The sequence below is a fragment of the Epinephelus lanceolatus genome, chromosome 10 (genome assembly GCF_041903045.1).
Source record: "Epinephelus lanceolatus isolate andai-2023 chromosome 10, ASM4190304v1, whole genome shotgun sequence".
Taxonomy (NCBI): Eukaryota; Metazoa; Chordata; class Actinopteri; order Perciformes; family Serranidae; genus Epinephelus; species Epinephelus lanceolatus.
The window spans coordinates 44,835,001-44,857,327 of NC_135743.1; the positions used below are offsets into that span (position 1 = coordinate 44,835,001).

Genomic DNA, 22,327 nt, shown 5'->3' on the forward strand with positions numbered 1-22,327 from the left:
AATGCTTGGGGAGTCATTACATTAATTCACAAGTCTCTCCCTTTTCAAGTTGTGAAAACTGTCAGACCCTACTGGAAGATATCTGATTTTGCAAGGTCCACTCTTTAATGAAAATATTACAATGGTTAACTTAGACGGACCCAATGATGACTGCCCCAAATTTTTTGAAAAGCTATTCCTATCATTAGCCTCACTACCAGGAAAATTACAAATTGGTGGAAATTTCAACTGCACAATCTCTCCTCACCTCGATCGCTCTTCTGGCACTGACACAACTCATATACAGAGTAGGAAAACGCTGCAGAATTTTATAAAATTGCTAAATTTATTTGACCCCTGGAGGAGACTGTTTCCTGATAACAAAGAATACTCTTGTTGTGCAAATGTATCCAAAGGCCAATCACGGATTGATTATTTTTTGGTGTCCAATGATCTTTTTCCAAGAATAACAGATTGTGTTTATGACTCCATTGTAATCTCAGATCATGGTCCAGCATCTCTTATATAGGGATGCACCGAATATTCAGTAACCGAACATATTCGGCCGAATATTGCAAAAAAAACACACATTTGGTATTTGGTGGAATAAGTGAAAAGCAAGGCCGAATAATAGCGGCGTGTTTTGATAAAGCAATCAAACAGCGTGCGGTAACGAACGGAGTAAAATGTCGGCAGTGTGGCGATAATTCACTTGGTCTGTCACCACACTCACATTTGCGACTAAAAAATAGTTTTGTGCGCGCAAAATAAATCAGTCAGGAGCACGCTGTGCGAGTACAGATTTCAACCAGCAGCAGAAACGAAAGGCGAATCCCGCCGGTTGTGGGTTGAACGGGGGTCACAGACACAGACACAGATAGGAATACGCATTCCTGTCAAATACGGCGGCCATAGTGCTCCGCTGCGCAAAATAAGGCTTACCGGCGACGGAGAAGTCCGGCTCCAATAATGTCCTCTTCTTGGCGTCATGACTGCCCAAAAGTACCTGGACAGCCGAGCTGTGGCAGCACACAGGTATGTGACGTGTCAGAGGAGAAACGAGCCGTTCACATTTCTCTCTTTGTGGCAGGTAACGGCCCACAAACCTCACCGCACTTTAGGGACTGTTCTTTACTTATGAAGGGACTGTTCTTTACTTGTCAGGGGAGGAGGGTGGCTGGTTGATTTTTATTTTATTTATTTATTTTATTTTGATCCCCGCTTTGTTAATCACTTATTGATGCTGTTTTTGAAGTATGAATAAGTCAGTAAGTAATTTATTCCATTCAAATATCATTGATGTATTATAAAGAAGTGATTTATCTTTTTATAAATGACAAAAGGCACATCTGCCTCATTTTCGCTGTGGTATCATGATACTACTCAGAACCATGATATTTTCACTGGTATCGTACTGTGGGTCCCAATTTTGGTACCGTGACAACACTAATCTGGAGGGGGTTCATCTGCAAAAACTAATGAAAAACTAAACAACGGTATTCAGTACTCAGTATTCGACCAAGTGTTTAATTTTATTCGGCTTCGGCTTCGGCTTCAGCTTCAGCCACAAATTTTCATTTCAGTGCATCCCTACTCTTATATATAACGACCAAAAACTTGTGCAAGGTGTTCGGAGACGGCGGCTCCACCCTAAATGGCTAAATGATCCCAGCTTTCTGAAATTTGTGGGAACACAAATAGACTACTTTTTTGACATTAATAAGGATGAGACTTCAGCCTCTGTGAGATGGCAGGCATTTAAGGCTAAAAATTCGTGGTCAAATAATTAGTTACACGAGTTCAATAACTAATAAAACAAATTTAGAAATGCTAACTTTAGACAAGTCAATTAAACAACTTGAGAGGGAGGTAGACAAGACAAATCCTCATACACAAGAAATTAGCAACCCTCAGGGCAAAATATAATGCACTTTCTGCCGCTAAAGCAGAAAATTGTTTAATAAGATTAAAACAACCATTTTATGAACAAGGGGAGAAAAGTGGAAAGCTATTAGCTTGGCAAATAAAAAAGTTAGATACAGAAAAAGCCATCAATAGTATCCAAACTCCAAATGGTGATATAATTGTTGATCCTTTAGTAATAAATGATACTTTTGCTGCATACTATCAGACCCTATATGAATCAAAATGATCAGAATTAGAGGAGGATCAAGCTCCCTTTCTCAGTCAACTCCCAGTCCCCACCATATCTGAAGACGATAAATCCTGGATGGACCATGCACTCGAAAGTCAGGAAATGTGTGAAGCTATAAAACACATGAAAGGAGGGAAAACAGCAGGTCCTGATGGACTCCCAGTTGATATGTATAAATTATTTAAAAATGAATTGATAAGTCCATTGAAGGATATGTATGAAGAATCTTTTCAAAATGGTACTCTGCCCCCCCACCCCCCACTGAGAAACGCACTTATTACCTTGACATTAAAACCAGACAAACCTTCTTCTAAATATGAATCCTAAAGACCTTTCTCTCTATTGAACTCAGATACAAAGATAATTGCTAAAGTTTTAGCTTCAAGATTAGAGAAATGCCTTCCATCTCTAATAAATATTTATCAGAATGGATTCATTAAAAACCGCCAGGCATATTATAATAATAGAAGATTATTAAATATAATTTATGAAAAAAAGAGACACAAGATTCATGTATTCTGTCACTAGACACTAAAAAAGCGTTGACAGAATCGAATCGAATGACCATATCTATTTGAAGTACTCTCCCGCTTTGGTTTCAGTGTTTACTTTAGGGAATGGATCAGACTTTTGTACTTAGGACCATGCGCAGAGATTATGACCAATAACATTATTTCCAAACCATTCAATCTTCATTGTGGGACCCATCAGGGGTGCCCCTTGCCCCCCCTACTTTTTATTTTAACACTAGAACCCTTTGCCATCTCCATTAGAAATCACCCTGTTATTAAAGGAATCCAAATTGCAGATGTAGAGCATCGCATAGCCTTATTCGCAGGTGATACATTACTTTTTCTGACGAACTTGGAGCAGTCTTTCTCAGCCCTTGCTGATGTGATTAATAGGTTTTGGAAGTTCTCAGGATACAGAGTTAACAAAACCAAATCCTCTCTTCTCTTCCTCAATGAGCGGGAAAGACCCCGTCCCACGGTCCGGCACCCGTTTATGAACGCACCTTAAGGATTTAGGTATGTTGGTATGTTTATTACTCCCAATCTAAACTCATTAATCTCTGCCAATTACGACCCAGTTATTTTAAAAGTGAAGGAATCTATAAGCAGATGGATCTCACTCCCCTTGTTTGAGATTGGACGTATAAATGTTTTCAAGATGAATGTCCTTCCCAAATATCTTTATCTGTTTCAGTCAATCCCACCCCCGCCTCCTCCTAAATTCTTCCAAGACATGAAAAAACTCTTACTAAATTCATTTGGAAAAATAGGCACCCAAGACTATTTATATTCTGACTCTTTTAAGAATTTGAAGAAAAACACACTAAATGCATTTGTTAGAAACACCTTGATAGAATGGCATGAAGCTCATAATGCTGTAGGTGACATCCCACCTTTGTCTTGCCTTGCACCTATCTGGGGAAACACAGAGTTCAAACCTGGTTAAGAATGACTTAGGATTCAAACAATGGTCACACAAAGGGATAAGAGGGATTATAGACCTTTATAATGGTGATACACTTATGTCTTTTAACGAAATCAAAGATAAATTCAACATTTGACAGTCTCACTTTTTTTAAATAACTACAGCTGCAAAGTTTTGTACACTCTAAGTTAAATCATTCATCTAACTGTCCCCCTTTAACAGTGTTAGAACGGTTTGCAACCCAGCATCAGCGAAGCAAAGGCCAGATCTCTACACTTTACAATATATTCTCATCTCATTCTAGAGAGTCATCTGACTCAAAAAGGAGGTCATGGAGTGAGGATTTACATGAATGTGTGCTGGACGGTGAGTGGAGTCAGATATGCTCAAAGGCCCAGAGCCTTTCAATTAACTCTAGACTTAAATTGATACAATATAGTTGGATAATGAGGACCTATATTACCCCAGTAAAGCTGAATAAATTTAATCCAGACATTCCAGACACTTGTGTGAAATGTCAAACTCATAAAGGCACCCTCTTCCATTGCATCTGGGAATGTGAGAAGATGCAAACATTTTGGAAAGAAGTAATACATATAATTTCCCAAATCATTTCCAAACCTATTCCTATCTCTCCTAAATTCTGTATCTTAGGCCTCTACCCTGAAAATCTTTCCTTAAAATCGCATGAAATCAAATTGATTAATCTTTGCCATCCAAAACGTCTCATTGCCATGTACTGGAAAAATATGTCATGTCCCCCTATTAGTCATTGGCTTAAAGAATTATCATCATGTCTGGCATTAGAGAAGCTGACTTATAGTCTTAAACATAGGCTTGGTGAATTTTATGAAATCTGGGGCCTTTTCTTACGTTTTCTTGAAAAAACAGATCTGCAATATACCCTTGATCCTGAAACTCCCTCCTAACGTGTTCTGTAAGTACTCATAACATAGGCACTCTATGTTAATTTGAAAAAGAGATTATTTTTTTTAAGCCATAAATTTATCTGCTATTAGGTGTATCGCAATAATACTTGTATGCCTTGCTCTACACTGGCTCTATAGTCCTCTGGGTAGTGTCGCTCTGTTGTCTGTATACATTTTAATGGCACTGCACTATGTATTTAATTTTGTAATTCTATGTATTCTTTTTTTTTTTTTTTTTTCATTTACTTACTGGTTGGTTGTTGTTTTTTTTCCTCTGTTAATCTTGATAGATGAGATGCTTGGTGGGTGGGTTGGGGGTGGGGTTGTTATAGTTCATATTGTATGTTTATGTACACTTTGGGCCAGATCTACTAAGATCCCAATTTGTGTGTACTAATTTGCCTGTGCAATCTAGAATTTTGCATGTGGGGCTGAACCACGGTTTGTGGGTGATTTACTAAGAGTGATTGCGTAAATGACAACAGGTGCAAACATGTTGGAGACACCCTATTTAAATGAGGGTTTTGCGTGTTTTATAGTTTGCAGCATGGCGAGTTTGGAGAGAAAGCGCAAAGTGAAATTCGACCCTATGGAATTAGAGGTGTTGGTAGATGAGGCCAATAAACACTTAAATGAGCTACAGCAAAGAAACCTGACTGTCTCACAAAGGAACGCTATATGGGAAGAAATCTGTGAAAAAGTAAATGCTGTTGGTAAAACGATGCAAACAGTGGATGAAGTGAAAAGAAGATGTCACAACATCAGAAGAAGAACAAAAGAAAAATTGGTGTATAATAAAACGTCTGCAAATTAAACAGGTGGGGGCACAGTAGATGAGATGCCTCTGACCCACAGCCAGGGACCAGAGAGGGAGGAGAGGTGCGCACAGCGAGCAAGTTCCACCTGCGTAAAAGGAAACACAAATAATACACTCAACTGTCACGTTCAAGTTTTCTTATATTGGCTGTGAATATTCATTTTGTGTAAAATAGGCTATACGATAAAGAACTGTTCAGTTTTGTTTTTTTGCCACGATAAATGTTAGAGCTATAGCCTAATTATTGTTCAAAGTTACCACTGCGCTCTGACCCTCCGCAGGTGCGCAGTCCAAATAAATATCCAGAAAGAACAAAAATAGTTTGAGGATCACACACAGATATGTCCGTCAGCAGATAAAAAGTTTTTAATGAAGCCTTTCAAGCATTTCTAAGGACAAAGCGCTTTCGGCCGCCCGGCCTTCATCAGTGTGAGTTACAAGACTAGCAGCGCATGTACTGATTTAACAGCTGCAGTGGAGTCTGCAGATCAGCTGTGTTCAATCAACAATCACCTGCAGACCAGGTGAGTCTGCAGATCAGCTGTGTTCAATCAACAATCACCGATACAGACCCTAGAGTGGCATGTAAGATGGTACATGCTTCACACAATATATTGAAAACAAAAGACAATAAACAGACAATCCAATATCACATTCATATGTGCTGAGTTAAAAAACATGTCTATCAACAACTCCAACTGTTACTGAAAACATCAGGTATGACTACCGTTCATACATCAGGACAGGTAAAAGCTGATTAAATATATAACAGTTGATCACAATTTGGACATACTAAGGTTCCCAACATAGACTCCATGTAACCCGTTTGGGAAACTCTAAATGTCAGATGTAGTTTGTATTCATATTTATAGATGTAAGGTTCCTCAGAAAAAACAATCTTTGAAAAATCTATCAGAATTTCCCAAAAGAGATTTCATTTTTAATTTTTTCAATTTCTTTTAATGATATGGGTGGAGAGAAACATGGAGGCAAGTTTGTGTCAACTGTTACAAAAAAGGGCACATATTGAAATCCTCGTTCATGCCAGATGGAAAAAGAGTTTTTAGTTTGTGGATCCAGGCACATTCGCGTTGTAACAGTCTTTTTTTCCTGGTCACCACCTCTGCGGTTCAACACCACCTTCTCAATGCCGATACATTTGAGATCTTTAACCCTGTGTCCATGTTCACAGAAGTGGCGTGCTACAGGGGATGTCATGTCGGCCCGTTTAATGCTGCTTCTATGTTCATTCAGCCTGATTTTTAATTTGCGGGCTGTCTGACCTATATAGTATTTTGAGTTTTTCTGTGTCAAGACCTATAGCCTAATACATTTTGTGACTGAAACAATGTGTCTTTAATATGATTTTGCGTGGCTTAACATAATTAGACGTTAATGAGACTGTGTATTTCGTTTGATAATAATGTTTGGAATCGAGAAAGTAATTTCAATCATCTTTTTTTCAATAAAGGTTGATTTGCTTAACTTTGCAATGCTCTGCAGTTTATTGGGTCACACTAGCACTCGTATTCTAATCTACAGCATATTTTTAATCAAGGTGTATTTCTGCATTACATATTACTGAATGAAAATAGAAAAATAAATGCATATACCAAACAGCTCACAAGAAGTGACTTCGAATGAGACTGCTGCATGTCTGCATTCCCGCAGCATTGGGTTGTTGGGGGGGCGGGGGCGCAGGTCGGCGTTCTCCTCCGGCATGGCATGCTTTTTGGACGCGCGTTTTTGTAGACGCTTCTTTTTAGATGCACGTTTTTAGACGCGCGTAGACGCTGAAAAATAAAATATTTTCAACTTTTTGAGCGTCAGACGCCAGTAGCTAGCGCACATTGAATAAGCGCTTCCAGCGTTTCAAGCGTCTTTGAAGCATCCACGTCTCTAGCGTCTCATTTCTGTGTGATCGCCCCCTTAGTGTGCACTGTTAGTAAATCAGTTTGTACATTTTTTTGCGTGTGCAATGAGTTTGCACATGTTTTATACATGCAAACCTTTAGTAGATCCAGCCCTTTGTATCTAAGTACACTCTGAATCAAAATGTCAATAAATATATGTTTAAAAAAAAAAAAAAAGAAAAGATAAATATAATGAGACTGTAACGGGACAAAGACAAGGATTCTTTGCTTGACAAGTAGCTGACAACAGCAAAATAACTATTAACATTAACAATAAGAGAATGAGACAGCGTAGCTGGTACCAGTGTATATTTTACTGTAGAAAATGAGCACTGAAAACCATTTCAAATATTCAGAATCAGTATGTATCAATAAATCTTAATCTTAATTGTTAATCTTTTTAATAACACTCCTATTCCTTTAAACAATATTACATATGTTTTACATACTCAATAGAGGTGGGCGATATGGCCCAAAAATAATATCACCATATTTCAGGGTATTTTTATGATAACGATATTCTTGATATGACAAATTAGTAAAAACATATATATATCATTCATTTAAGAGCATAGAATTGCAACAAAATAAGTGATACAGTCTTACATGTCAACCTAACTGTTTCCTTCACATATTCAGTAAAAAATAAAGTAAAATGATCTCTCATTTCTTTAGTTTCTAAACAAACAAACAACAGTAACTCAGATTGATATTCAGATTCTGTGTACAATATTAATAGTACAACAAAATACAATCTACCACAAAATACACATTTTAACAGTTCTCAAATACAAAAAATGTCCTTGAGATCTATATATATAAATCAACAGGCGATTTCCTAAAAATTCTACCTGACTGAGTTGTTTTTATTTATTTTTTCACATGGACCTTTATGCTGTGCCATTTCTCCTCTAGTCATTACGCTGTAACCTGTGACAGGCTGTTTGCTACCATAACTACAGCACATTAACATATATGTAGTTGTTGAGCTGGGAGTGTCATGTAGGTTTACATTATCAAAGGTTTATGACAAAATCACTTGATGACACCAACTCCCATTTGCACATGGTAAGAGAAGAGAGGTAGAGACACTGTGCTGCTGCCAGAGGAACTGCTGAATGAGTTCCCTCTGAGCGATTAGTCACTAAAAGAGTCTTTGAAGTCCGGGGCTGTTCATAAAACATTCAAGACGCCACACTTTATTCCAAACGACTGATGCTGCTTCTCCTTTTTCAACCAGTTGGATAATTTTGCTCTCAGCCATGCTTGTTGTTGTTGTGGGTGACAGTATAAAGTCAATATGTCAGCAAGTCGAAATATTGCAGGTATCATGATATGAATTTTTCATATCATACTAAAAATTATACTGGTATTGTCATGAACAAGATTATATGGCACACCTCTGGTAGCAGAACACATTCAGTTCAGGTATTTATAGATCAGAAGCTAACTATGTTTCCCTATGTATGTACTGTTGTTATGCCTCTGTGCCAGCGATAGCTGTGGCCGGAGGCATTGTGTTTGCGGATTGTCCGTCTGTCCACCCGTCTGTCTGTCACATTTTCATTAACACGATATCTCAAGATTGCCTGCAGGGATTTTTTTCTAATTTGGCACAACTGTCCACTTTGACTCAACGATGAACTCATTAGATTATGGTGATCAAAAGTCACTGACCTTACATATGTCTCATTCTCATAAATGCAACAAATTAAACTCACACGTCATCTATTGCACGTCTGTCCATCCTGGAAGAGGGACTCCTCCTCAGTTCCTCTATCTGAGGTTTCTACCATTTTTTCCCTCCGTTAAAGGATTTTTTGGGGCGAGTTTTTCCTTATCCGCTGCAAGGGTCCTAAGACAGAGGGATGTCTTGTGCTGTAAAGCCTTCTATGGCAAATTGTGATTTGTAATACTGTGCTTTATAAATTAAACTGAATTGAAAATTGAACACCTTGAGGGAATTTCTTCACATTTGGTACAAATATGCACTTGGACTCAACAAGAACTGATTAGAGTTTGGTGGTTAGAGGTCAGTGTGAAACATGTTTTTGGCGTAACCCAAGAATTCATCTTCTAATTATAACAAAATTTTACACAAATGTCTAATAAGATAAAATAATGAAATGATGGCATTTTATTTGCAAAAGATCTAAGGTCAACTTCACTGTAACATCATAATGTTCTTCATAAAACACTTTTCTGGGCATTATTCAATGTCATATCTCAGGAACAGAATGGGAGACATTTGGTCAGATACTGAACCGGTGACTCTAATCTTGGGTGTCCACCTTGAAACTGTGCTGATTGTATAGCTCTTCTGTGCTGCTGGGGAGAAGATGTGTGTGAAGCATCCATGTTTTCACAGACTTGGATGTAAACTTTAAGAGAAACTTGATTGGTGATAAGAGGCATACAACCACAAGGGGGCAACTGAATTTTTTTGTTTGTCTGGTTTGTTCCCTCCTGTGGATATGTGGAAGGCGGTGGAGATGTGAATGTTAGAGGAGAAAACTTTCAATAAATGGTTTGCTTGTTCGTCTTATGTTAATTATTCATAGAACTGAGTTGTTAATCTTTGCTCCTTTTTTTCTGTCACATTTCTCTTGCAGATCTTTGGTCCAGTGATGCAGATCCTGAAGTTTAAAACACTGGAGGAGGTGGTGAACAGAGCCAATGATACCAAATATGGTCTAGCAGCCGCTGTGTTTACTAAGGACATCGATAAGGCCAGCTATGTCTCCAACGGGCTCCGTGCTGGCACAGTCTGGTAGGGGTGTTGTTACTGAAATAATTACTGTGCAAACCTAAGTCCCTCAGCTGCAGATATTCAGGACTGTCAGGGTTCTCATATGAGTATTAACAGAAAAAACTGGCATTTTACAGCAAAGATTTTGGTTTATTTGGATATTATATTATTCTCACTATCATTGCTCAGGTCAGGGGATATGTGAAGTCCAGCAGGGAAAAATCATGAAAAGAAGAACCAAGTTTTTAAAATTTGAAAAAATAGAGAAGTTTTACAGATCACACAGATTACAGTACATTACAGATGGTTGCTAGGAACGGACCTTTGACACCTTTCTGTCAGCTCCCCAAAATGTATGCTAACCAATGCTATTTAAGTTATTTACAACTATCAGCTGTGATAACCGACGACTTTGAGTCACTCGTCAGGATAATTAAATCAATTCACCGCTTTGTGAACTCTCCTCCTGCTGACTCTGCTAACTGGCCAGTGGAAATTAAGTACATTAGGGAAAAGTGGGAAAGATGAGCTCCAGCTACAATCCTAACTGCATGGACAAGCAAGACCATCTCTGCATCCATCTCTGCATCTGAGGAGGCATGGAGGCAAACGTGGAGGGATCAAACATCAGCTCAGATCTCAACCTATGAGCTAACATACAGGCACTGGATAATAAACTGGATGATCTCTGCACCCACATCAGTTTCGAACAGGATATCAGGAACTGTAATGGACTTTGTTTCACAGAAACTTGGCCCTGTCCTGAGATACCGGACAGCGACATTTAACCAGGTGACTCCTTTCCCCTATATGGATGTGACAGAACAGAGGACTCTGAGGAAAAAAAGGGAGGAGGTGTGTGATTTTGTAGGGGTTGGAATCACCAGTCAGGTTACAATGTGATATTAAACTTATTGCAAAATGCTGCGTATATCCTGAAAAAACTGATCTTAAAAAAAGGGGGGACATGAGCATGAAAAAAAAAAAAGGGTACATGAATACATTTCACTCATCCCACAAATCAGGACAAAGAGGGGAGTGGCTACATTCCTTCCTAATAAGGTAAATTTTGAATTAACTACTCAAATTAAAGATAAGGAAGGACACTTTATTTTAGTTAAAGGCAAGATAGACCATAAAGAAGTTACCTTATTAAACGTGTATATGCCACCAGGTCATGATATATCTTTTATTTAAAAAATGTTTAAAGCCTCAGTGTGTAAAAATGGTGAGTAACAGTGACATCAGTGGTCAAATTCTAGATTGCAGCGCTCACTCGCGCTCACTCACTCACCCTCCCGTTGGGTAAGTGACGGTGGCCTCGTAGGACAAAAAGCCTTGCGCAGACAGCAGAGTTTTTCGAGATTTTCAGGAGTATCTAGCGACAAGGTGAATATTTATTTAGGAATCTAAACCATGTTACGATTTGTTATACCTTACCAGTGAGATATAGGTTATCTGTGAGATATATGTTAGGAGTGTTTTATTTCTAATTGTTTTGGTAACATGAGCAAACATTAGCACAGTAATGCTAAAATAACACGTTTTATGTGATAGTCACGGCACAGTGCGGCAAATATAGGTCGGTACGATTACAATATATGCGTTTCCAGAGTGTTCTTCCACAGGACACGGGGATGAGGAAGAGGAAGAGGGAGATGAGGAAGACCAGGGAGAGGAAGGGGGCGAGGCGGTAGAGGCGGTGCAGGAACGGCCAGGCGAAGAGGTGTGTCTCGGCTACCCAGAGGGAAGAGGAGGAGGAGAGGGTGGCAGCCTTCGCAGCAGCGCGAGAGGAATCAACAAATTAGGCTGTAAGCTAGGCTAACCATTTAGCTGTAGCTCTGGGATAACGTTAGCCAAGGCTAGGATAACGTTAGCATGTAAACGTAGCCATCACTCGAACTTAGACGAGAGGGAAAAGTAGTTGCAAACATGAAGCCAAATTGATTTTAAAATATCAGATTGAATTACCTGTCTAGCAGAAAGCAGGCAACTTCCGCATCCCTTGTGAAATTCTCCTTCAGGAGTTCTTTCCACCTGGAATAAGCAACGCGATATTCGCTCACGTTTTGTCCCGTCCTCGCTTATCTGATCTTTTTCTTTTATTTGGTGGCGTGGTTTCCCTCTTACGGGGCAAAACATGTGTGGTCCTCCATTTAAAGTGCGACAGAATCATAAAAGTACAAAGCAGGTTCACGCAGAAGCGCCCCGGATTGATCTTCACCTTAACCGTCTCCAGTGATGGCAAGTTCTAGGTAAACGTGAAAGGCGAAGCGCGTATATCCCTTTCGGCCACTGTATTCAAATATGGCGACGCAAGAGGGCAGCCTCCAGCAGACCGCGCCCTGCCTGTGTATATATAGAGAAATCATTCTAAAGGCCAAAACATTCTAAAGGCACTTGACTCGTGTCAATGACACCGCCGTCATATGACGCCGCCGGTGTCATTGACACGAGTCAAGTGCCGCCCCCAACACACACAAAAAGCGTTGCGCTGCGGGGCGTCAACCGGATTTCTATTGCACACTCCAGTCCGCTAGGCTGGGAAGTACAAAATAGCGCTTTTTCAAGAGCGGCGACGCTGGAAAAATAGGACAATAGCGTAAAGTGCCGCGGTGCGGCACGTCGACGCGTGTGGGTTTGTAAATAGAAAATGATGGGGACGGCTGTTTTGACGCGCGTCGTACGGCGCCGGTGTATTTTGGCCTTAAGCCTATGAGAAGGCTTCCATTTGTATGTGAATTGCATTACACTTTAGTAAATATATATATATATATTTTTTATGAAAGCAATAGTTGATATTTGCTAATAAACAACCACGTAAATTACACATTGTAACTTTAATTTACTAACCCAAGAGTTATCAGGAACCTTAATCTGTGGGGGTGACTGGAATATTGAGATACAACATAAACTTGACTCTATAAAAAAGCAAAACCAAAACTCATCAACTATGCGGAAACTGTTGAAGGAACGATGTAGTTTGGAGGGACATCCCTCAGACAGACAATTTACCTACTACTCCCCTTGTCATGCAGAATACTCCCGACTGGATTATTTTTTTATCTCAATCATAGATAGACACAGGATAAGTGAAGGTGAGATCGGTGTCAGAGATGTTTCGGACCATGCCCGAGTGTACCTCACACTGCATTTAGATTATATACAGAAGGACACACTATGGAGGTTAAATACCAGTCTAATGAATGATAAAAAGTGTGTGAAATACATAAAGGAAGAATTAAAAGAGTACCTGCAAAATAATGATAATGTATCAGTATCACCCAATATGTGGGATGCTTGGAAGGCAGTACGAAGAGGTAAACCCATAGCTTACACAGCTTTTAGGAAAAAGGAAAAACAAAGACACTTATCAGACCTGCAGTTACAAATGAGAAACTTAGAAACTCAACACGCTACTTGAAGAGATCCACAAGTTTTGGCCCAATTAAAGTGTATCCAACAAGAAATTAATAAGATTTATGATTGAAGAAATTGAGAGGAAAATGAGGTTCACCAAACAAAAGTATTATGAAACTGGCCCTAAGGCTATGAAGCTTCTCTCTTGGAGATTACGTAAACAACAAGCCGAGAGGACAATTTACAAAATAAGAAATCCAAACAATAATAAAATGTGTTACAAATTAGAAGAAATTCAGCAAACATTTGAAACCTACCACAAAGGCCTATACACCCAACCTAATAAACCCGATATCTCAATAACTGATCAGTTCCTGAACTCTCTGGATTTTCCCTCGATAGGAGAAAGCCAAAACAGTGAACTGAATACAGAGATAACCATTACTGAACTGAATAATGCTATCTCCCGACTTAAGGCAAATAAAGCACCTGGATCTGATGGCTTCATCGGTAAATGGTATAAAACTTTCAAGCCAGAGTTGACGCCAATGCTCCTCAGATGCTTTAACTACACCCTTAAAGAGGGTCAGATGCCCCAGTCATGGAATGAACCAGTAATTTATTATTATTTATTATTATTCCCAAAGAGGGCAAGGAGAAGGGAGAATGCAGTTCATATAGGCCAATATCTATTTTAAATACGGATTACAAATTATTTGCGTCAGTTATTGCCAAAAGGATGGAACACATTGTCACTGAACTAATAGACCCAGACTGTAATATATGGGACTCAAGGAGGAGACGGCTTGAATCAGACTGAACAGTGTTTATTAGTGCAGCTTCAACATATACAGCACAGCACCTAGTGGTGACTCCAGTACTACAACATAATATATAACATCTCCCTTTCTTTAGATTGTTTTTTTTTTTTTCAGTTCTTCTCAATAAAACAGGTTAGAACCTAACAGAACATAGTTTCAGCTATTACTCCCGGTACCTAAGGGGAACTCTTATAGGTCTACCAAAACGTGAGGTTTTTGCACGATTATCAGTGCTCACAGTCTCTTTTATCACTGATGACTTCGGTGCTTGTGGTGGAGACCTTGCAGGCATGTGACTTTCTTGGTAGTCACTCTGTTCTGGTTCAGTTCCTGCTGGCCGCTCTCCATCAGTGGCAAAGAATCATGACCACTGTCAACAGTCTCATGTTGTGCTTGTTGTGGGGATCTTGAGGTTTCCTTGGTTTTCAGAATGTGTCTCCTGTTCCTTCTGTAGATTTGCCCATTGTCAGTCTGTACTATGTACGACCTTGGCTGATCATGTCTCTTCAGTATGACAGCAGGTTGTCATTGGTTCTGCTGTCTGACTCTTACTCTTTCTCCTTCTCCCACCACAGGGAGTTTTCTTGTTCCACGGTCAAAGTAGCGTTTCGGCTTCTTTTGTCTGTTCATCAATCTGCTCCGTACATCTCTGTACACTCCTGGCTTTAACAGGTTCCTTGACACAGGTAGTTTTGTCTTCAGCCTCCTTCCCATAAGCAGCTGCGCAGGGGAGTAGCCTACTCCTTCCAAAGGCGTGTTTCTGTACTCCAAAAGAGCGATGTGTGGGTCTTTGAGACTTTCCTGTACTTTTTTCAACAGATTCTTCACTGTTTGTATAGCTCTCTCGGCTTGTCCATTTGACTGTGAAAACTCTGGACTCGAGGTAGAGTGTTTGAACTCCCAGCTGGTCGCAAAGTCTTGCATTTCTGCACTTACCAGCTGTCTCCCATTGTCAGAAAGAAGTTCATCAGGTACACCATGTCTGGCAAAAACAGACTTAAGTGCTGTAATGATGTGCTTGCTTGTAGTACCACTTAATTTTGAAATCTCTGGGTACTTTGAGTAGTAGTCGACACACATGATGTACTCTGCATTATTGAAATGGAAGAGATCCATTCCAACTTTTGACCACGCTCTTAAAGGAACTGGATGAGGTGTCAAGGGCTCTCTGGGATCGTTGTTTTTGTGTTTGTTGCACACTGCACATTTCTGCACAACTTCTTCAATTTGTTTTGCCATTCCTGGTCAAAACAGGATGTCTCTTGCACATTCCTATATGTGCCTCATGAATTTTTTCAAGCATCTCCTCTCTCGTCTTTGTAGGAACAACTAATTTGGTCATGATGTTAACTGTAACTGCAACTTATCTGGTTCGCAGAGGCATAGGGCAAATAAGATGGGTACCACGATGGAGCCTTGAGAAAAAAAGAAAAAAAATGGTGGAAATACGGCCACAGAGAGAGTAAGCTGTTCTGAGCTGGTGTCTGCTTGCCTTTTCTTCCTGAACTTGTGGCGTTTCATGGCTTTCAACTCACGTCATTTCTAAATAATCATTTTTAAATATTTGGCAGTTGAACAACTGTGTCTGCTGTTTGGACTGATTATTATTTTTTCACTTGTGAAACTTTCAAGCCTCAGGCCTCTAGTTTCCCAGCGCGGCGCAGGGTGGCGAAACCCCGTGCAGAGCTAGTTTTGAGCAGCGCAACCTGAGGCGTGCTCAGTTTGGTAGTTTAGCAGACCGAGGTGCGCTGAGATGGGTGTGGCGGCGCAGCGGGGGGAGGTGTCGACAGATCCAGCTTGGCGCAGTGACAGTTTCGTGCCAAAAGGCTTCGCCGAAGGTGCGCTAAAAGCTCGCCAGCTGAAACCAGGTCTACTGTCAGCGCAGCCGGTGTAAGTCGAAGTTTGGCTGACCGGCGGACAGTGCACACACGTCACCAAAACCTCACAGGCAGGTTTCCAGAATGTCAGGCACATTAACGATGCAATAAATACCCACAAAAACCACTATTCAATGCAACTATCTGCAATCAGCACATAAATGTATCTCTATATCGACTGTCCTGTCACATCTGATGTCAGATAAAACGGGATTGGCATCGTTTGGCACATTTGGCACGCGTAATGGAAACCCAACCTGATTTGATTAACACAGCTGCAAACTAATGAGTTCACATCCCTCTCAGCCAACCACAAACAGCCACAGCATCAGATAGGGAGTATATATTCAGCATCTGCCATCTTAGAAAAGTCAGAAGAAAAGAAACAGAGTGAGACTGCGAGAGAGAAAGAGAGAGCGCGCGCACGAGAGAAACGCAGCATTGATTTACAATTGTGGTGACCTCCTCCCAGGCTACATTTGCATCATCAGCCCGTGGAGGTCTGCTCACAGTTCCGTATATTCGGACACTGCGAGCAGACCTCTCGGACCAAAACATCAGTTTCCTCCTGGGAGAAGTTTGGCCGTCTGACGCTGCTGCTCTCTTCTGCCATGGCGAATTGAGTAAACTCTCATTACGCCTTCGCACGGTGCATTTAAGGGCGAGGAGAGGGGCTCATTTGATTGGTGTGATGTGAATCGGATGTGTAAAACCCACTCCATGCCTTCTCTTTCCGACTTGCGCAGGTAGGAGGGACGGAGGTGGGAAAGAGGAGTAGCTGCGCCAGCACGCACGGTGTGCCAAACTTGCAAAATCCACCTGGCCACACCCAGTTGGCGAAGCGCAGGTGTGCTGTGCCTTCGCCTCACCCGGTCTGCGAAACTAGAGGCCTAAGTCTCCACACAATGGATCCATCAGCCAGCTGAAAACTTTATCTGATTCCATCCAGCAGTCAAAAATTGACATGATGGTATATTTTGACTCAAAAGTGGATCCCGTTGTTTCTACCGGCCATTGAGAGGGCTCATTGCACCCCTACTTTCCGTCAGAATGACAGATCCAGCCCGAGGCCCATTCTGATCAAACTAAAGCACTTTCAGGATAAGGTAAAGATTCTTTGACTTGCCCGTGAAAAGAAAGAGCTGATATTCAATGGGAACCGTATCTTCATTTACCCCGACTACAGTGCAGACCTGACGAGGAGGCACTGGTCCTTCAACCCGGTGAAAACCCGATATCCCTGCACTTTGTGTGTGTGGGTCGATGGCAATGAACAAAAATTCAGCGATCACAAAGCTGCTGAAGCCGCTTTCATGCCGCCTATAAACTCCTCCATGAACTCCCCCACAAACTCTTCAACTTAACGTTAAACTTCTGCTGATACCGATGGCTGGCTTCGGTCTGCTTTCTGCCATGGAGTTGGCTATAACTCCAAGTTGACACTCTTTGGCTTCCGTTGTTGTTTTTTTCTGTTATTTTTTGCTGCTGTGATTGTATTGTTTATATTCAGTAGACTCATGAGTATTTTTCTCGCCATAAAACGGTTTGTTTTCTGTTTATATCCAGCTGTCGTAAAGTGTTGTAAAGTAATTTTGGCGTTCCCCCTGAGGGATGATTTTCTTTCATTTCTTATTAAAACTGTTATTGCGCTGCAAGTTTTCTGTTGAGTCTTTTTATCCGGCTATCATAGTTATTTATAAGCAGCAGCCTACTTTATTTCATAAGACTCTGGCTTTTTGTTTCTTTAATTTTGAGTTCTCTAAGCTACATTTATAAAACTTTCCAATGAAATAGATCAGCAGTTCTGATTGATTGTGGTTTTGGCTTATTATCCAAAACCTATGGGCCCATGTGGTCCTGGGTCAATTGTTTGGCCATTTTGACCTTTTTTTTGTTTCTGTTTGTGTGTGTGTGCTTGTTTTGTGTCTTACCAACTTTTCCTGTCTGTGTCTAGTTACTGTATTTGCTTTTCTGTGTGTGCTTTCATGTTTGTGTGGTCTCTTCATCTGTTCTCCCACTCACTGTCACCTTTTCTCCTCAACTTTTTTGTTTTTGTTTTTCTTGACCTGTTGTTTTCATTGTTTCCACTGGCATAATTGAATCAGTTAAAGGTTTAAAAGTTATTCATCTCAATATTAGAAGCCTCGCTTCTAAAATTGATTCCCTCAGACCCTGGTTACTCTTTACAAACCTAATATCACCACAATATCTGAAACATGGTTACATAGCAACATTGGTAATGATGAAATTAAAATTGATAATTTTGTTTTGTATAGAGCTGATAGGGCTTCTAGAGGAGGTGGGGTGGCCACATGTGTTGCTGCAAATCTTGTTGCTGAGCGTGTTACTCCTACTGTAGAACCACTTAATTTTGAATGAATTTTTATTTTCATTAGTCTCCATGAAAACAAAACATTTAACTATTGGCAACATTTATAGCCCTTCATCTGCTCCAAGTGACTCTACAATGTGCATTTTGTCCACTATTAATTCTCTCAAGAAACACAATGAAATGATAATCCTAGGTGACTTCAACATTAATTGGCTTGACCATTCCTCTTCCAGTCATCAAAACTTATTTAGCAGTATAAATCTAACTCGGTTAATTAAGGAACCAACCAGAGTTGATATTCGTTCTTCCTCTCTGTTAGACTGGATACTTGTTACCAATCCGGAAAGAATAATCAAATCTGGTGTTATGGCTGACTGTTTAAGTGACCATTCTGTTATATTTTGTGTTTGGAAAATTAAAATCCCTAGCTCTCCGCCTAAATACATTAGATTTAGACAATGCAAGAATATTAATGTTGACAGTTTTATCCAAGATATCATATCTGTTTGTTATAAAAGCATGGATTGATGACTGATGTATGTATGTATGTATGTACAGTACAGGCCAAAAGTTTGGACACACCTTCTCATTCAATGCGTTTTCTTTATTTTCATGACTATTTACATTGTAGATTCTCACTGAAGGCATCAAAACTATGAATGAACACATGTGGAGTTATGTACTTAACAAAAAAAGGTGAAATAACTGAAAACATGTTTTATATTCTAGTTTCTTCAAAATAGCCACCCTTTGCTCTGATTACTGCTTTGCACACTCTTGGCATTCTCTCGATGAGCTTCAAGAGGTAGTCACCTGAAATGGTTTCCACTTCACAGGTGTGCCTTATCAGGGTTAATTAGTGGAATTTCTTGCTTTATCAGTGGGGTTGGGACCATCAGTTGTGTTGTGTCTGTTAATCAGCCCTAAACCTAAACTAGATTATAATTCATTTGAAAGCCTCGTTCTTAGTCTTTTACATCCGACCTGGAAAACCTCGCAGCCACTTTTATTTGTTATAGTGTACCGTGCTCCTGGCCCATATTCTGAATTTGTATCTGAATTCTCAGAGTTTTTATCCAGTTTAGTTCTTAAATCAGATAAAGTTATTATTGTAGGCGATTTTAACATTCATGTCGACGTTGATAATGACTCCCTGGCTACCGCGTTTATCTCATTAATAGACTCCATTGGCTTCAGTCAGGGTGTACATGAACCCACTCACTGTTTTAACCATACCCTCGATCTAGTTCTGACGTATGGAATTGAAATTGATAACCTAAAAGTCTTTCCACAGAATCCCTTGCTATCAGATCATTATCTGATTACTTTTGATTTCTTTTTACTCGATTACACGCCACTCAGCAACAGTTACTGTACTAGATGTTTATCAGATAGTGCTGTCGCAAAATTTAAGGAAAAGATTACTTCGTCGTTAAATTCAATACCAATACCTTCAGTAACAGAGGTTTCCCGTGCCGACTTTAACCTCTCCCAAATTGATCATTTTGTTGATAGCGCCGTAGGCTCGCTGCGAACAACGCTCGACTCTGTAGCTCCTCTTAAAAAGAAGTTAACAAAGCAAAGAAAGTTTGCTCCTTGGTATAACTCTCAAACCCGTAGGTTAAAACAAATATCGCGAAAATTTGAAAGGAATTGGCGATTAACCAAACTGGAAGAATCTCGTTTAATCTGGACAGACAGTCTCAAAACTTATAAGAGGGGCCTCCGCAATGCCAAAGCAAACTATTACTCAGCATTAACAGAAGAAAACAAGAACAACCCCAGGTTTCTTTTCAGCACTGTAGCCAGGCTGACTGAGAGTCAAAGCTCTATTGAGCCTTGTATTCCTTTAGCCCTTAGCAGTAATGATTTTATGAGCTTTTTTAATGACAAAATTCTAACTATTAGAGGCAAAATTCATGACCTCCTGCCCTCAGATGGTAGGCCTACCTATCTAACCTCAAACACAGCTGTAAGACCTAATATATATTTAGATTGCTTCTCCCCAATTTCTCTTCAAGAATTGACCGCAGTGATTTCTTCATCTAAATCATCAACGTGTCTCTTAGACCCCATCCCAACTAGGCTACTTAAGGAGGTCTTTCCTTTAGTTAACACTCATATATTAGATATGATCAATATATCCCTATTAACAGGCTATGTACCACAGTCTTTTAAGGTAGTTGTAATTAAACCTCTCCTAAAAAAGCCCACCCTGGATCCAGAGGTGTTAGCCAACTATAGACCAATATCTAATCTTCCCTTTATGTCAAAGATCCTTGAGAAAGTAGTTGCAGACCAGCTGTGTGATTTTCTCCAGGATAATAATTTATTTGAGGAATTTCAGTCAGGATTTAGAGTGCATCATAGCACTGAGACAGCTCTAGTTAAAATTACAAATGACCTTCTGATTGCTTCAGACAAAGGACTCGTCTCTGTTCTTGTTTTATTAGATCTTAGTGCGGCGTTTGACACAATTGACCATCAAATTCTACTGCAGAGACTGGATCACTTAATTGGCCTAAAAGGTTCAGCACTAAGCTGGTTTAAATCTTATTTATCTGATCGTTTTCAATTTGTTGACGTTCGTAATGAATCATCCTTACGTACCAAAGTTTGTTTTGGAGTTCCGCAAGGTTCTGTGCTCGGACCAATCCTATTTACTCTATATATGCTTCCTTTAGGTAACATCATTAGAAATCACTCTATAAATTTCCATTGTTATGCGGATGACACACAGTTGTATTTATCGATGAAGCCAGAAGAAAGTAATCAATTAACTAAACTCCATAACTGCCTTAAAGACATAAAAAATTGGATGAGCACCAATTTCCTGATGTTAAATTCAGACAAAACTGAAGTTATTGTTCTTGGCCCCAAACAACTCAGAGACTCTTTATCTGATGACATAGTTTCTCTAGATGGCATTGCTCTGGCCTCTAGCACTACCGTAAGAAACCTCGGAGTAATATTTGATTAAGATTTGTCTTTTAATTCTCATTTAAAGCAAACCTCACGGACTGCATTTTTTCATCTGCGTAATATTGCGAAAATTAGGCCTATCCTGACCCGAAAAGATGCAGAAAAATTGGTCCACGCTTTTGTTACCTCAAGGCTGGATTACTGTAACTCTCTATTATCAGGTAGCTCTAGTAAGTCCTTAAAAACTCTCCAGCTAATTCAGAATGCAGCAGCACGTGTACTAACAGGAACTAAGAAACGAGATCATATTTCTCCTGTTTTAGCTTCTCTGCACTGGCTCCCTGTAAAATCCAGAATTGAATTTAAAATCCTACTGTTAACTTATAAAGCTCTAAATGGTCAAGCTCCGTCATATCTTAGAGAGCTCATAGTGCCATATTATCCCACCAGAACACTGCGCTCTGAGAACGCAGGGTTACTCGTGGTCCCTAAAGTCTCCAAAAGTAGATCAGGAGCCAGAGCCTTCAGCTATCAGGCTCCTCTCCTGTGGAATCATCTTCCTGTTACGGTCCGGGAGGCAGACACCGTCTCCACATTTAAGACTAGACTTAAGACTTTCCTCTTTGATAAAGCTTATAGTTAGGGCTGGCTCAGGCTTGCCCTGTACCAGCCCCTAGTTAGGCTGACTTAGGCCTAGTCTGCCGGAGGACCCCCTATAATACACCGGGCTCCCTCTCTCTCCCTCTCTCTCTCTCTCTCTCTCTCATCCTATTACTGCATCTTGCTAACTCGGCCATTCTGGATGTCACTAACTCGGCTTCTTCTCCGGAGCCTTTGTGCTCCACTGTCTCTCAGATTAACTCATACCGCAGCGGTGCCTGGACAGCGTGACGTGTGTGGTTGTGCTGCTGCCGTGGTCCTGCCAGATGCCTCCTGCTGCTGCTGCCATCATTAGTCATTAGTCATACTTCTATGGTTATTATACACATATGACTATTATCACACAAGTATACTGTCAGATATTAATACATACTTT

General features: G+C 40.1%; 1 protein-coding gene across 2 annotated transcripts in view; it reads left to right on the top strand.

Annotated features, from left to right (window-relative positions):
• Positions 1-22,327, top strand: part of LOC117264679 (aldehyde dehydrogenase, mitochondrial-like) — a 93,317-nt gene that overhangs the window by 66,411 nt on the left and 4,579 nt on the right. For both annotated transcript variants that reach the window (XM_078172035.1, XM_033638835.2), the window contains one exon: positions 9,843-10,000. In XM_078172035.1, the coding sequence (XP_078028161.1) occupies positions 9,843-10,000 (158 nt within the window). The remainder of the gene's footprint in view (positions 1-9,842; positions 10,001-22,327) is intronic.